This window comes from Talaromyces proteolyticus, assembly GCF_021365285.1.
Source record: "Talaromyces proteolyticus strain PMI_201 chromosome Unknown BGW36scaffold_5, whole genome shotgun sequence".
In the NCBI taxonomy this organism is placed as follows: Eukaryota; Fungi; Ascomycota; class Eurotiomycetes; order Eurotiales; family Trichocomaceae; genus Talaromyces; species Talaromyces proteolyticus.
This window is the reverse complement of record NW_025764281.1, coordinates 1,327,465-1,343,783: the sequence shown is the minus strand read 5'-3', so window position 1 is coordinate 1,343,783 and position 16,319 is coordinate 1,327,465. Positions and strand designations below refer to the sequence as shown.

Genomic DNA, 16,319 nt, shown 5'->3' with positions numbered 1-16,319 from the left:
GGACCGGCCGTCACATTCATCGGCTGGCATATTCATTCTCGATTCATTCTCGTTTGTTGTATAAACATGTTATAGAAAACTCCCTCAGCTATGACGCGATCTTCCTGAGTGCTGTCATTTGAGGACCTTGCTTCTCAAGACAATCAACCTTGTATACTCTCCCTACCGGAACCGGCATCATGCTGCAGTTCCGCACCGAAGGCTACAACGGATCGGCCGTCAAATACTCCCCCTTCTTTGACAATCGACTCGCTGTGTCCGCGTCTGCAAATTTTGGTCTCGTTGGAAATGGGCGTTTGTATATACTAGAGCTGACTCCGAATGGGATTGTACCTTCGAAAATGTGAGTTGGAGCCCCGCTACCCTACCCCGCAAATTCATTACTATCTCGCAAAACAAAATTATGTTCTTACTGACCTACCACCGTAGATTTACGACACAGGATGCGCTTTACGATCTAGCGTGGTCTGAGATTCACGAAAACCAACTTCTCACGGCGTCCGGAGATGGCAGTATTAAATTATTCGACAATTCGGTCAACGATTTCCCTGTACAGGTATGGAAGGAGCATAACCGGGAGGTGTTTTCAGTACACTGGAATCTAGTCGCCAAAGATCGTTTTTGCTCCAGCAGCTGGGATGGCACAGTCAAAGTGTGGTCGCCACAACGACCACAATCGCTTTTGACTCTGCCAACGCATAGTTGCACCTACTCCGCCGCGTTCTCCCCGCATTCCCCAGATATCTTGTCTTGCGTGACGTCCGATTCGCATGTCCGAATATTCGACCTTCGCACACCCGCATCTGCATCGAACCATCTCACTCTTCAGATTCCGATCCATGGCGCTTCGTCGATGATGGTGCCCATGAAAGCCGGGATGTCGCCCGAGACTGGCTCGGCGCCTCCGTCGGAATGTTTAACGCACGACTGGAACAAATACCGCTCGTCGGTGCTTGCTACTGCAGGCGTTGACCGTATCGTACGCACATTTGATATCCGGGCGCCGCAGCAAGGTCCAGCGACTATCATGCCTGGTCATGAGTATGCAGTTCGCAAGCTCGCATGGTCACCGCACCTATCTAGTCTGCTTCTCACAGCTAGTTACGATATGACATGCCGAGCCTGGGACGACCGGTCGGAGAATCAAGGGGACATGGACGCAATGCGCATGGGGCCAGCGGGGCCTGTTCTAGGCCAGGAAGTCGCCCGTATGAATCACCATACGGAATTTGTGACTGGTGTCGACTGGTGTTTATTTGGAGCTGAGGGCTGGTGTGCTAGTGTTGCTTGGGATGAGAGGCTATGTGTGTGGGACGTGAGGGCCTTTATGCAATGACGCAATAAAAAAAATGATGTTTACAAGTATATTTACAAAGTACCCGGCGTTTGGGGTTAGATTCTTATATATCAATTGATGGTTGCTGTATTTTTCATGTGTACATAGTTTGTGCGAAAATGATCGATTGATCCATTCTGATAAGTCATGAGGTCGTCAATGTTTTATCTCTATACAAGAAAACACATGTCAAAATCACCAACATTTGAAACGTAAGAGAGTGTATAAATCCCTCATATAGACGAACCCCATATCGTGAGCATCTGGATTACTTCCCCAACCGATTCTCCACCTTCTTCCTCTCGGCCTCCCTCACAGCAGCAATCTCGTCGCGTGACGCATCAAACGCAACATTCACCCTATTGAACGGATTCTCATCACTCTTCTCAAACTCCTTCTTAACAATCTCAATGCGCTGCTGCTTTCTCAGACCAGGATGCTCGGCTTCAATCTCCGGTAAACGGCGAGCCTCGAAGGCGGCATAGGCAGCCTTGAATCGGCGTTCGGGGTGTCTATCAATCTTCATACTATCGCCCGAGCCCGTCAACTCCAGCGCGTCGAGCGCGTTCTCAATACCAGAGGCATTCAGGGCCGAGACCTTTCGGCTGGTCGACGTAGAGTCGTCTAATTGCGACAAGTCAAGACCTCGCGTCTTTTTCTGCGCGGATTTGGCGCCTGCGCCCTTGGCCTTGGACGGTTGCGAGGCTTCTTCGTCGGCTAGCAGCGCATCGCGTTCGGCCTTTTTGCGAGCGGCTTCGGCTTTCTTGGCTTCTGAGGAATCTCTGTTTTTATTATTAGTTTAAACCGAATTATAGTGTGCGAAAATCGACCTGGGACCAACGCACTTCTTGGAAGAGGATTTGGAGCCTTGATTCCAATAAGAATCTTCTTCAGAGGCGTGTTTGGCGTCTACAACAGCTTGTTTTTTGGCAGCGGCTTCGGCTTTCTAAAAGGAAAAAAAGAAAAATCAGTTATTAGCTTTTCTAAATATCCCTCTTGTTTGTTTCTCATCGTGTCTCGAGTTGGCTAGGTGCCTGATGCGGGGAAAAGAAAGCAGAAAAGAGCGGGGTGTTGCGCACCTTGGCGTTGCCAGCCGCCTTCTTAGAATTTTCGCCAGCTGCTTTTTTGGGCATTATTTGATAATAAAGTAATAGATAAAAACAACTGGCAAAGGAAGATATGGTTTGTGAAGGTATGTAGATGGGTAAGAAGTTTAAGATTTGGAGATTGATAGAGTTGCCGCCACCGACGTGGATCCAGCTGTTATTGCATGCGTGTGTGAGTCATATGACTCGGAACGTTGAATGCCAGGCACGATTTTATCTGTATTCAAATATTGAGTAGAGGATGCCAAAATTAAGTATGAATCTAGGGAATAGGTATATTTTTGGCAAACAAAAATATGTATCAAAAACCGTAATCATCCCCACCAAAAGCTAACGCTGATACCTGCTCTCAACCCACGCACATAATGCCACCAACCGACTGGAATATAAAGACATTCCCCTTCCTTCAAAACGGTCTCGACATACTCTGCTTCTGTAAAGCCTGGCCACATTGATTCCCACAGGTCGGACTCGGCGGGCGACAGCTCAATGGCGGCGATATCGACTTTGGAGGTATTTGACATGTCAATCAACTGGCCAGTAGCAGCAGCATTGGCATGTCCGAGATTCTCAGCAGTTTCGTCTGCACTCGGCTGGTTATCAGAGTCGACAGCCTCCATTCCTCGAGGATGGATTTGCGATGCTGGTGTATGTGGCGAGTATAGCCGAATGTACTTTGCGCCGACGACTTGAACGAGAATATTATGGTAAGGGTCGTGGTGTAGCGGAGATATTGTCCAAGATGGACCGATCCAGGTATTGATGATCGGGTCGCTAGGAATACCGATGTCGGTGTCGTTGTCAGAGTAGCTGGCAGCGCGGTTTCCCTTGCTCGAGAGATTTCTCAGCTTGCTGCCTGTATCAGCGACGCTGTTTTCTCCATCCCCTAGTTCTTCAATTTGCTTAGTAGCAGTTTCTTGATCACGCTTCTTCTTCTCGTACACCGGTGTGCCGGCCTCTGGACCAGGAGGGTCGATGTAGCAAAAGTCAGGTATACTGATATCTTTTCGCAATGCTGGGATCTGTGCTAAAAGATCATGTTGCGCCATGTACCCAGTCTCATCTTCCTTTTTCATCTGCTCCCCATTCTTGCTATCGTTTGCGGCTGATGCTGCGGTGTCTCTGTGCGATCTCCAAATGTAATTATCGACAAATTCTGCAAAGGGTATGATCTGTTGGCCCCATCCTTCATCTGTGTACGATCGTCCGATCTCAACGGGAACAAGCCGTCTTCCGTCCAACGTCTGCTCATACCAATAGTCTCTCGACGCCCACGGTCGCTCAGAGATAGCCGGCCAATGATCTACGGCACCCGTGATGATAAGCGGGGTACGCACGTCCTGTATATGTGATTCTATCTTATCAAATGACGGCGCAGAGACGCGGGGAATAGGGTGCTCCAATATACTAGGGACAGGTGCCGAGTCTGGCGGGAAGAGCGGCGGCGACAACTTCCTGCGCTTCAGGGGACGTGCTTCAGAATCAGAGCCTTCGCGAGACACAGTGTCAGGTTGTGGAGAATCTTCTTTCATCTGGCTTTTCCGCCAGTCTTTCAGAGCAGAGAAGAGAGATTCTATCACCCCTTCGCGTGAAGGCGCCCCAGTCATGATTAGCGCCATGTCCAGATAGTGCACGGCTGCATCAAGCCACGAGGCGTTGTCTTGAACATGCTGTTGCTGGCTGGCTTCGTATATTGGATTCTCATGTCGCGTATTTTGAGGATTGGATCGATCCTCTTCCCCAAGGATATTATGTTGAATCAAACGTATAGCGAGCACGATGCATGCGTCGGTGTACAGCCGTCGCCAAGATTCCTTTACATCTTTGAACGGGAAAACACGTAGTTTAGAATCTGCCAGAGCAAGGGTTGCAGTGGCATCATCTCGAAGACAAGAGAGAAGCTGTGCGGTGTCGTGCTCAAAGCATTCCAGGATTGAGTCGGTTGGCTGAGGGTTGTTGATAGCATCCAGGATGGTGCTAGTGAGACTTTCCATGGCGATCAAAGGTGGGATAAGTGAGAGTTATATTTGCGTATGCATAGTCTCCAGATGTTGCATTGGAAACTTGGGGAGGTCTACGTATATGTAAGTTGGACGTCAACATTCAAGGCAACAAATAGGTTAAGCAAACGGTCCAAATGTTGACTGGGTGGGACCGTCAAGTTGATTGGCGAACGCTCAAACCGGCGGGACGGCAATATTGAAATATGAGGGTAGTTGATTGACACAGGCTATTTTACATATTTACCCACAATACATATATACATGTACATATGTAGCACTGAAATTTAGAGCGAGCAAGTAATATACAAATCTATTTTACATCCACCTATATATATATTGATATCACCAGACATCCTGTCACACCAACGTCATCCGATGGCATGCATCTTGTATCTACAGCCAGTGAATAGGTCAATGATGTTCAAGAAAGCTCATGATCAAATTCGGGATTCCTTTTACACCCTCTGCCTTGATAGCGCTGACCGGAACTGCCGCCAGACGCCCTCGAAAAGCATCTTTATTACCACTCGGGTGCTCGACGGCGCCTTGCTGCACTTGCGCAAGATATTCACGCAGAGCTACGAAGTTCTCCTGCGTACCCGGCAAATCAGCCTTTGTAGCAATGACAAACCACGGCTTTCGATATATCGGCGGGAGCGCTATCGGTGGAAGGCTGTTTTGGGGTTTGCTGGCGTCATGAACGAGCATAGGTGTCGGCTCAAACCCTGAAGGGCTCCACTTGACTCGCCGGTCTGAATCAGGAGCATCAGGCTGCGTGTCACGCATCTTGTCGTACTCGCCTAGCTCATGCCACAGCTTTTGCAGCGTCTCGATAGGATTGCCGGAGCTGAGGTCGACGACGAACCCAAGAATGCCGGCGCGCTCAATATGTCGTAGGAAGCCTAGTCCAAGTCCACGATCAAGGTGAGCGTCCTCGACTAGACCAGGAATATCGGCAATAGTAAAGCCAGTGCGAGGATTCTCCTTATTAGAGGATTCCACCAGCGGCCTGCCCTTCCCGTTATCAAGAACTACCGTGCCGATATTCGGTGACAGGGTCGTAAACTCCCAGTTTCCAATTCGTGTTCGGCTGTTGGTAAGTGAGCGAAGTAACGTGCTCTTTCCAGCATTGGGGAAGCCAACAAGACCGACATCGGCTAATAATTTGAGCTCAAAGTCCAGGTGTAGTGTCATACCCCCTTCACCTTTCGTGGCAAACCGTGGTCGCGGATTGGCGCGAGACACAAAGTGAGGGTTACCGAATCCTCCCACAGCGCCTGCAGTTAGAAGCATCGGCTCAGCCATGTTCTTTGACAGGTCCAAGTGAATCGGCGCCGCGGGCTCTGATGCAGCAATATGCGGTCTTCGTGGCGGACCGAGAGAAGGGAATGCAGTTGTCAGGAAATCCGAGGGCTGTGAGCCGGGGTAGAGCACGAAGCGATCTCGTTGATTCGCTGTCATTTCCATGGCCTCTTCCTCTGACATTGACGCCCTCCAAGTTCGGAATTTCAGCTCTCCTTCCTCCACTGGGTCGAATCGGCCGATTTCACGAATGACTGTTCCCACTGGCACCTGAATGAGAACATCATGACCTCGTTTTCCGCCTCGACTCTTTCCCTGTCCGCTTTTCCCTCGGCCGGCGCGAATCACACCTTGTCGGGCTAGTTTATGCAGGCTGGAAAGACCGTCGACAGCTTGGATGTAGATGCTTCCTCCGCTACCGCCGTCGCCTCCATTGGGAGGTCCTTCTTCTATGTATTTTTCTCTCAGGAAGGAAACGCATCCATGACCTCCAGAACCCGCGACGAGTGTGACTGTGCATTTATCCTGAAAAATGAATCGCGAGTAATCGGACGGCTCAGGGTCGAGGTGGGAGAGATCAGGCGGGGATTGGGAGCGGGTAACCGAACTCTGCAATCGACGACATCGCAAGGATTTCTGAGCAGCACGGAGTGCCAGTGGTCTCGTACAGACAGTCGAATTCAGGAAAGGGTAGAGGAAGGGAAGCATGGCGGAAGGAGCTCGAGACATGACTGCGACGTATTGCGGAATTGAAGTTTTGTTTGAGGATATATCATATCATAGTGCATTGGAAATATCAAATATTATGCGAAAACCAGATAAAATCAGACGCGCAAGGCGTTAGTGATGGAATATTGAGAATTGCAATGAAGCGTGTTTTCCAAGATTCGTCTGGCTAGATCTGTTATCATCTCGTGACTACATCGCTATCTACACGTGACTCGTATTTTCCTCTTCGACAAACTTCGAGACGTCGACATGCGACAACGACACCGAAAACCAAAAAACCCAAAAAAGGGGTCCGAGACCAGACAATGGGCACGGCTAGAAGCTCAACGATCGAGATCCTTTGTTCATGGCCATCTAGAACTTCATCAGAGTTTGTGCATATCAACAAAACCCTTTTTTTGCAGGCCACACGGAAACCAGCCAGCTACACCAAAAACCGATATACACGGAGGCTAGCGCCAATAATGGCGTACGGATCCAGAGTAATAGTAAGGGCTCTGAACCATTGAGTTTCGTCCGGAGATACCAAAATGCACTCAGATCTTGAAAAGGGGGGTGTTTGTCGAATGCCAACATTTTCTAACTCCGTAAACATGTCCCCACTTGCTAATCAAGGAGTTGTGATAGATCACAAACAGCAGTGGACTTTTGTTAGTCTTAAGCGAGCAACTGTTAATAGACTACATAACATTCCCGATGGTTTAATTAATTGCTAAATAATGATGAGCTCATGCATCGATGATCAAAAATTCCTTGTCATCGATCAAACGCTGTCGGTACATTTCTAGAGAAAGGTATGGTAACATCGAGCCAATTGTCGTGGGCTGCGAGCCGCCCGGTCAGTCACGTCTTGGGATAAAGTTCGAAGAGATAATTCGCGTCAAGAATAATATTAAATGATATGAAAAAAATATATTTTGCACGGCGAAAGGGCATATGGCGGGGCCTAGCATTCTTGGTGGCTACCTAGATTGAATAACACGGAGTACGTACTACCCAATGTCGAAAATCCATACCTGTCATGAATACCTTGACGCTATCTGCCTAATAGGGAAGGGCCTAACCTTCCGAGGCACAATCACAATCACAACAATAAATAATCGTAATCCGCGCTAACAATAAATGATACTAATAGCAATATAATTGCGACGGCACTGCGGCGAGTCTGACAGGGGCAAATAATCAGCGACGGGGCTCCCATTGGGCGCGCCGGCAGATGGGCTAACGTCACCAAACCAGAATGACGGGAACGCTAGCCATGGGGGGATCGGCACCGCACAGCCAATGGGAAAAAGCCCCAATTTTGATACTTCCAAGGCTAGTAGCCCGGTACGTCAGAAATGTACCGATACTAGTGTTACAAAGCATCTTTGCTATCCCGTGTCGCTAGTCCCGTTCTATGGCCGGACGATGACTTTCTAATTCCAGGTGTCCCAATTTGTTGACGTGTAGCAGGCAACAAAGAAACCAACATTGGGCAACACGCTAGCTGACAATAGCCCCGGTCGACAAGGCTGAGACCAGGCCAGTTTGAAACAAATTGCGACAAAAAAGATGGGCTTTTGACTTTCCTGTCAATAGTTCTGAGTTCAACGGATTTTGACGGAGACAGCAATAGTGTTAGCATTTACTACTGGTCAACTACTGACTCTGAGTGCTAAAGGATTATCCGTCTGCTCAAATACGACGTACCATTAGTACTATTTTAGTATTTGGTATTATTAGATACCCACTCCGGAAGTTATTCCGGGCCCCGCCAGGATAGCCTGGTCCCAGCGTTCGACATGCCTATTTGTCCGGGGGAGCGATACCCAGTGCCCCGGTTACACCAGCCACAGAAACTAAAGCCAATCATGCACCGAGGAGAGCAATGATTATGAAGGTGACTTGTAGTGCTCAGTATTATGTTGGTATTGTCAATATAAAAGAATAATCATCATATGATGATTATAATGCTAAGATGTTATGATCACGCTTGGCTCTGGCGATCGAGCCAATGGGGGTTAAAAGACGACCGCATGCCGATAGTGCCTAGGACCTGTCATATATGCATGTCCACCGTGGCATTTTAGTGTCTCTAGTAATTGCCCAGTCTAGATGCAGTCGCTATAGACTCTGATCAATTCATAAGCAAACACGTAAACACACACTTCTAGTGGTATGTAGGGTATACATATGGCTTGGATATAATGTGACAAGCTAATCCCCGTCCACGCGGAAATATTATCCGTCATCTCTGCAACGAATCTCGATAATTCCCGATCTGCGAGGTTAAAATACATGCCGCAAGTCATGTGTTGTAATTTCTTCTATATGAAGACAGCATATGGATGCTACTAGGCTATTGGTGATATGCTAGTATATACTATAGGATGCGCCGAACGGATTTATTGTGATTGGCCTCAATCAAGCTCGCATGCATTGGGAATAAGCAAACTTGATTTCTTTGACTACCTACTATACTACTGTTGTTGCTATATAGTTAGTAAATGGTTCGTGTGACGAGCTCCCTCCACTGCCCAGTCGGAACAAAGGCAACGAACGACTTGGTGTAATTCATCTAGTATTATGGCCCATATATCTTGCAGAACAAAGCTCCGAAAATCGGCGGTATCCTCTAGCTTTGTTCGTAGGCAGTGCAAGGTGGTGATGAAACTTGTTGGTGGAGGATCACATCCTTGTCCATATATTGGAAAGCTGACTGCGCCTCACTCAGTTGCCGTTCTAATTGCCTCGAGAATATCCCGGAGAGGTGTAACAATGCATGGTCAGTCCCCCTCCCCGCCACTCTGCCGGTTTTCAGCGGTGAAGCCAGGTTTTCAACAGCTGGTTGAAACATTGATTGTTATTTCCATTTCCGGAAACGTTACACAAACACTTACGACATTTAACGGCGAGTCTACGACTGACTGGGCGGGAAAAAGCAACCCAACAACAACAAGGTAAAATATTCCAATGGCCGGTGTTGGTGAGCCGCGTGACTTGATAGCATCACCGGTCATGCGCAGACCAGTCGAGATTGAAATCGAGAGTCGGACATCTGAAGTGATTCATACCTGTATTAGCAATAATAATAACACCCGATGATTCTTCATCTACGATACACGCCATGTTTGTAGGGCGTAAAGTGCGCTGTATTGTAACGAGATTCCTGCAGGGATCGCAGTTTCTGTGCAGATATCCAGAACCACACACGAGACAGTGTTGTGCATGACGCCGAGCCAATGCATCATCCCTGTCCATCCACAGTGTCGGGACCAATCCAAAACCACATCTGGTATCAATTTTCCTTCAGGATAGTCCTTAATACGTTTATTATTAGCACTCGGGATCCGGATTCAGAAAATAGTAGTAATGATAAGACGCTAAGCCGCTGCTAGTACGGGGTTGTAATGCCATTTCACTGTGACTGCCATGACGTAATGTAGCGCCCCCAAAAACCCAAGGTGCACTTTTGAATTTGCAATTGAATTCCAGGCGGGCAGCGGGAAGAATTATCGTCGCTCGCTTGCTTGTCTTGACTATGGTGGGGCGCCTATCTACACCGCCAGATACACTGAATCATATCCTTTTTTTGGCATGTCAGCTGACTGACGCCTTTGTGTGGCTGAATCATTGCCGAGTGTGCATCTAGTCCGCGTCCAGGATGAGACAGTACGTAGTACAGTAAATACCAGCGTATGAAGGACTGGATACTGCCTGATTGCGATCTAAGGAAGAGGATGAGGAGGCATAAGAATAATATTATAATAATGATCTGATTATATTGCATGCCCCTGGCTGAGGCATGGGGCTGCATGATCCGCCCAGGCCAGCTATTAGTCCATGTCCTCACGCTAGCCGTATCGGGCAGAACTCTGACAAGGATTTGTTGATAGTCCAGATGAAGCCAGCCACGGCCCATCCACATTAGGCTTGATTTATTATTATTGCTCTTCGATCAGCAAGGATTTCGCGTATGTTCTTGATCAATCATCTGCTCATAGTCTACCGGACATTCCAAGGCCGAGCAGGCAATTCTCCGTGTTATTGCCGGCGGCCCAGCAAGTAGTTAGTGACTGCCGACAATAATAGTAATAGAAAACTGCCGAGTAAGCAGGCCGAACGGGCCACAGACTGGCGGGCTACCGGAGTGCGCACCCTATCATCGTTCCTGTCCGCATCACTGGGACTACTGCTCTACCGCGTGGTTTCCAAGATCTGCTTGCCTCGTAAACGCCGACCGCTTCTTGGCTGGGGGCTGCATTACTCCTCCTAGTCTACTACCAGGACGCGAATGCGAACACCCAAGCAGAGCTTGGAGTCTCCACCTTTCCTTGCTTTTTTGAAATTTTTCTTACCATATTGCATCCTTAGTCCGGGGAGTTTGCAAGGGCCAATTGATCGTGCGAGATCAGCAACAGATGCTCGACCCCAACAAAGACCATGAATCATGACCCATCGCACTGGTTGTGAATCCCAACTCATTTATTGCACCCGCTATCAATTAATTAATTAGATTCAAGTCTTACACCCAAAACTTGATTCCGCTTGACCTTGTAGTATTAGTGGCCAGTCGGGGAGCCGGTTTCACAGCGGCTGGCCAATCAGCGCGAATCTCGGCGTCCACTGTGAAACAAACAACCTTGGTACGGAAGACCGGAGCGCGATCCCGTGTGGAAACAACAGTATGGATATCAAGTCGTCGAGTGGCACTGGAGTAATAGGAGCATGAAAAACTTTGCTGAAACAAACTCACAAAACAACAAGATTATCAGTTGTGTTGGCATATCACACGAGGCTAAACATTGTCTCATTGTCCGATAGTATACCTCAGATAGGCAACTCCGAAGCACCGAATTATTGATGTGTTGCCTGACACTGATAAATTACCATACTTGTGGCCAGTTGGAAAAGCAACTGCGTGAGGCTTAGACCAGGGGAGTAAGGCATCAATTGTAGGCAATGTCCAGCTGACCTCGATGGTGTCAACGGCGATAGGGGAATAAATGGACAGAAATTGTTACTGGTTATCATCACTTAATGTCCAACAGCTCGTGTTGTTCGAAGCTGCAGCCAGCGAATAGCGTTCATTCCTCGCTAGGCTAAGCCGCTAAGGAGATTATTTTTTCCTTTTTTTCTCTCTTCACCCTGTCGGCACCAGCGGCCAACTATTGAAATCGCCGGGGTTGCCCGTCACGTGAATGCACTACTGGGGCTTTAGGGTTGTGGGTCAACGTTGGCTCCAGTTTTTTTTTTTTTTTGCCCTTGACTATTATTACCCCTTGTCACTGACTTGTGACCGTTGGCAACAGACTAAGTACTTCCTATCGAAGATCCAAAAGGCTGGTAACCCAGAGCTCTACACCGCATATTCTCCGTCGCCTCGAGCCCTGGCATACAATTGCCCACTTTGGGCCTGCGAGGTCTTGTTTTCCGCTTCTGTCAGCTCCACCACTGCCAGCTCGCCTCGTTATCGCCCTACCGCAGCTTTCACGCTGGATACGTCAATTCGTCAGTCGACACAACGCAGTAATTAGTGGTGGCTGCTGCTTGCTCAAAATTCCACCATGCCAGCCCGGGTGGAGCAGTGCCCCTTAGGCCTGCCTGTTCCGGCTAGCGTGTCCTTTAACCACTTATCTGGTCCCGCATCATTCCTAATCTGGCCTAGGGTGCCCTGCACCCGGAACTTTGGGAATTGGAAAATGCAGACTCTGACAGGAAGACAGAAAAATACACTGGGCATCAGCATCAACTGGAAAATTAAAAGAGGATCGCCCCACGTCGCCCCTAGTGTCTTTCTAGATTACTCCCTAACACTCTTAGCCGAAGGACTATCCTGCTCCCCGGTGCCGGGGGTCAGGTAAACATGGGTCTACTTGCTTCTTAGTCTTGCGCTGAGCCGTCCGTCCCCTTTCCTTAGATCTTGGATGATACGTAGTCCCGACAATTCCAGCCAGTCTGATTAGTCAATATTCTCCCTCGGCCTGATTCTGCCCGCTAGCCTGTATCCCGTTTTTTTCTAGTACTGATTTTTTTTGTCCCCTTTCGTGTGAAACGTGTATGTATGGTACTAGGTAATCGGGCCAGCTTCCGCTTGGCATCAGACTTTTCCAGTTTTCCCTGTTTGTGGAACGGTACTTAGAATAAGCAAAGAGATACGCCATTTTCCTTCTTTTTAGCGCCCGGCAATGCCTTCTTGTTTCTTTTTCCCTCGTTTGCGCAATCCGGTGAGCGTGGCTAGCTGTGGCGGCACCGTTTGCGGCAAATCCCCCTTTCTAGTCCGTTGATGACGGAGTATACAGTCAAAAATGGGCTACCTATGTCTCCCCACATAACACTAACCTAATTGACGGCATTGTGGAACTCCCTGGCGCCGGTCTTGTTGTGTCCCAATCCACTCGTACATGAGCAGGGTAGTCTGTTACCTGTCATGTCACGATTGTGAAGCCGACTCTAGCGTAGATCTCCGTCATCCTCCATTCGATCCCAATGGGCCACAACAATCACAAATAGGACTAGGAAATTGTAATAATGGATACGTACGACCGCCCCGGTTATTATTTAACTTTAAATCGGGCATCGTCTGCCTACCCTCCCCCCGGGTTCCTTCTTTAAATTGCTTAATCCGCCCTGCTCATTCCTCTGCACATCGTGAAACATCTACTCCTTCCTACTAATACTGCTGCTACTACTGCCACTGCCACTGCCACAACAACTGCCAAACATCGATACTGCTCTACTCTTGACACCACACCACCCCGACTCTATGTATGCGGATCTGAGAACTTTCCCTTAGCAGTGTGTGCGCGTGTGTCTCCCGTAACATCATCCCCACATATCTTCTATCCCAGTCTTCTCCCGCCATGCCGCGGCATCGATTTCCCTCCATGTCTTGGGCAACCCGCTGCTGGCAGAAGTTTGCTGGCTCCAAGAATCCTGACAACGATGCTCCTCCACTTCCATACCGCCAGTTCTTCATTCTGGGTACGTATTGATTCCTTTGTCAATTTCTCTTTGTCACAGCCACGATTCTTCTTTTGGGCATGCATCATGCGTCCCGTCCCAACTTTTGCACATTGCCGAGACAGAATATCCTTGCGTCGATTATGCATTGCTGGAGATAAAGACTGACTTGATGTTAGCTTTGGTGCGCATTTGTGAACCAATTGCGTTCATGTCTGTGTTCCCTTATGTCTACTTCATGGTTGAGTCATTCCATGTCACGGACAGCAACGAACAAATCGCCGTTTTCGCCGGTATGATCACCTCTGCCTTCACTTTTGCTGAGTTTAGCAGCGGCCTCTTCTGGGGTCGTCTGAGTGACCGGGTTGGTCGGAAACCAGTCCTCATTATGGGATTAGTCGGAACTGCTATCAGTATGCTGTGTTTCGGCTTTGCGCCCAACTTTCCCACCGCTCTGATTGCCCGTGCCCTTGGTGGCTTGCTCAATGGGAATATCGGGGTTCTGCAGACTACTGTGGCCGAACTAGTGACGGACCAGAAACAGCAGCCGCGGGCATACTCGATCATGCCTTTTATCTGGTGTCTAGGTTCAATCGTAGGCCCAGCTTTAGGTGGTGCATTAGCGAGACCGGTGTTAAGTTATCCAAATTATTTCAAACCAGGCACGATTTTCGACCGTTTTCCCTTTCTCCTGCCCAATCTGGTGTGCATTTTCGTTCTCATGATCGGCATTACCATTGGCATTCTGTTCTTGGAAGAGACACATGCTGAGAAAAAGTACCGCCGTGATCGTGGATTGGAGTTGGGTCGTTGGTTGCTGAAGCGATTTTCGAGTTCCGACGGTTTCGAGCCAATTGGTGAAAAAGCTGGCCTCATTGGAGGAGAAGACGACCTACCCGATGATGACCCTCCCCCAGTCTATAGGAGCAGAGAAGCATCTCCTCGGACTTCATCGATTGGTGAAGTTCGCCCGCGCAACGCGGGCTCTGACGTGGAACAACCTACTGCCCCCCCTCGCATCGGGTTTAGCCAAGCATTTACCAAACCAGTCATTCTGAATATTATAGGATATGGAATCCTGGCATTGTACGTCGTGCCCTCGTCCCCCACGCATTGCATCCTTCAGACTAAACTAATTATTACAACAGCCATAGCGTCTCCTTTGACCAGCTAACGCCTATCGTTCTCAGCACACCTAAGTCAGAAGATATTGTTACGCTTCCTTTCCATTTTACCGGCGGCTTAGGGGTGTCCACTAATTATATGGGCTTTATGCTCTCTGTGCAAGGCATCTACTCCCTGTTTGCGCAGATTTTATTTGTTCCGTTCGCATTACAACATCTCGGAGCTCTGAGAACTTTACGGCTTGTCTTGTTTATCTGGACGCCCCTCAATTTCGTGGTTCCGTATTTCGTTTTGCTCCCGTCGGGCTTGCAAATTCCTGCCTTTTACGTGGCCCTCCTCGGCAAGATCACTCTTCAGATTACAGCTTTCCCAGCGACTACTGTGTTGCTGGCCAATGCTATCCCATCACGAGACGTCATGGGATCAGTCAATGGCGTAGCATCATCGGTGGCCAGCCTTGGCCGAGCTCTTGGTCCGCTTATAACCGGCTATGTGCATACAAAAGGGCTTAACAGTGGCATATCTGTCATTGCCTGGTGGGTTCTGGGATTCGTCACTATCATGGGTGCGATTGAGAGCCTCTTTATGCAGGCGCCTAGCTTGCCAAGTCAGAATACGCCTGAGACGTTCGACGAGTCTGTCAATGAGTCGGATGATGAAAGTGACGGGAAGCTTGGGGGGCTGTGCCAGCCTCAAGAATCCCCGCTTCCCCTTGATCCTGAGCCACGTGTGCCTGACGAAGAAGTTGGGCTACTTTCCGCACATTTTAATTCCGAAGTCTCCGAAGTCTACGAGGCGGTCAAGAGCAAAATTGGAGTTTAACACTGCCATGAACACTGAACATACGATTACATACCACTTGTGGCTAGCAAGATTTATTTCATTTCAGACAGACTGTTCTGGAAACAGAGATACGGGCACTTCTCGATGAAATTGCCTGATAACATGAAATTATTAATACTTTTTGATCACTGTTTTTTGATTTGTGATGCAATTTATAGACCAGGTATTTGACTTGTGGGATTATACTAGGGAAGGCCGGCAACATTTTTGGGTACAAAGGGTGATATCAAGAACCCTATTTTGGTGGGACATTGGGCATAAATTTCTTTTGATTTTCATTCGACATTATTCACGACATTTGCATTCACGTACTAGTTGGGAGGTTATTTGAATTTTAGCAAGTCATTTTGTATGCCTTCTTCATTCGAAAGATCGAATTAGGCTTGATAGTATCCAACTGGTGAGCGCCATTTAATCGTCGAATGGTTGCTGCGCCGTTGGGTCATACTCATTATTTTTTCTTTATTTCCTTTATTTCTATTTGATTGCGTCGGTCATGCATTTCCGGGATAGCCATTTATGACTTTGGGCGGGCCAGTTCTTTTTCAAATAATTTGCTAGAATATATACTGCGTTACAGAACGAATATACAAGCAAATTGATTCGCGCCAGCCTTAAGAACTGTGACGATCAGGATCAAGTAATTAGGTGCAGCAACGGTAATAGCCAAAAGGACTGGAACATATCATATAATATGATGATATCATATGGCTGATATTCCGCTGGCCGTCCAGTCCGATTTGCAATCCGCCTAATTAACACCCCCATGTGTACGTCCGTACTTAACATAGCCTCACTGAATAAACATTAATAATGTCCGGCTGCTACTACGCGCATCTCAAGGCAACACTGCTAACTAGGGTTTGATATCGGAGCATTTGAAACCCAATTTCAATAGTGACCGTTTGGGCAGTACGTAATAACTCTGTC

At 48.2% G+C, this 16,319-nt stretch overlaps 5 protein-coding genes across 5 annotated transcripts; 2 read left to right on the top strand and 3 right to left on the bottom strand.

The window, feature by feature from the left end:
- Positions 1-179: 179 nt before the first annotated feature.
- BGW36DRAFT_396444 (WD40-repeat-containing domain protein) lies at positions 180-1,336 on the top strand (the record flags this gene model as incomplete). Its single annotated transcript, XM_046218167.1, has 2 exons — positions 180-343; positions 430-1,336. The coding sequence occupies 2 exons, from the start codon at positions 180-182 to the stop codon at positions 1,334-1,336; spliced, it is 1,071 nt and encodes a 356-aa protein (XP_046073219.1).
- A 134-nt stretch (positions 1,337-1,470) lies between these two features.
- Positions 1,471-2,629, bottom strand: BGW36DRAFT_150199 (uncharacterized protein). The gene is made up of 3 exons (XM_046209499.1): positions 2,416-2,629; positions 2,182-2,282; positions 1,471-2,118 (listed from the first exon to the last, which is right to left on the bottom strand). The coding sequence occupies exons 1-3, from the start codon at positions 2,467-2,469 to the stop codon at positions 1,605-1,607; spliced, it is 669 nt and encodes a 222-aa protein (XP_046073218.1). The 5' UTR covers positions 2,470-2,629; the 3' UTR covers positions 1,471-1,604.
- Positions 2,630-2,631: 2 nt separating this feature from the next.
- BGW36DRAFT_376690 (putative JmjC domain protein) lies at positions 2,632-4,698 on the bottom strand. Its single transcript, XM_046215914.1, has one exon. The coding sequence runs from the start codon at positions 4,434-4,436 to the stop codon at positions 2,757-2,759; it is 1,680 nt and encodes a 559-aa protein (XP_046073217.1). The 5' UTR covers positions 4,437-4,698; the 3' UTR covers positions 2,632-2,756.
- On the bottom strand, positions 4,696-6,623 carry BGW36DRAFT_376688 (GTP-binding protein Obg). The gene has a single exon (XM_046215913.1). It carries the CDS (start codon positions 6,474-6,476, stop codon positions 4,857-4,859), a length of 1,620 nt encoding a protein of 539 aa, XP_046073216.1. The 5' UTR covers positions 6,477-6,623; the 3' UTR covers positions 4,696-4,856.
- A 6,698-nt stretch (positions 6,624-13,321) lies between these two features.
- On the top strand, positions 13,322-15,368 carry BGW36DRAFT_426442 (putative MFS multidrug transporter; the record flags this gene model as incomplete). Its single annotated transcript, XM_046220270.1, has 3 exons — positions 13,322-13,442; positions 13,601-14,507; positions 14,570-15,368. 3 exons carry the CDS (start codon positions 13,322-13,324, stop codon positions 15,366-15,368), a joined length of 1,827 nt encoding a protein of 608 aa, XP_046073215.1.
- Positions 15,369-16,319: the final 951 nt, after the last annotated feature.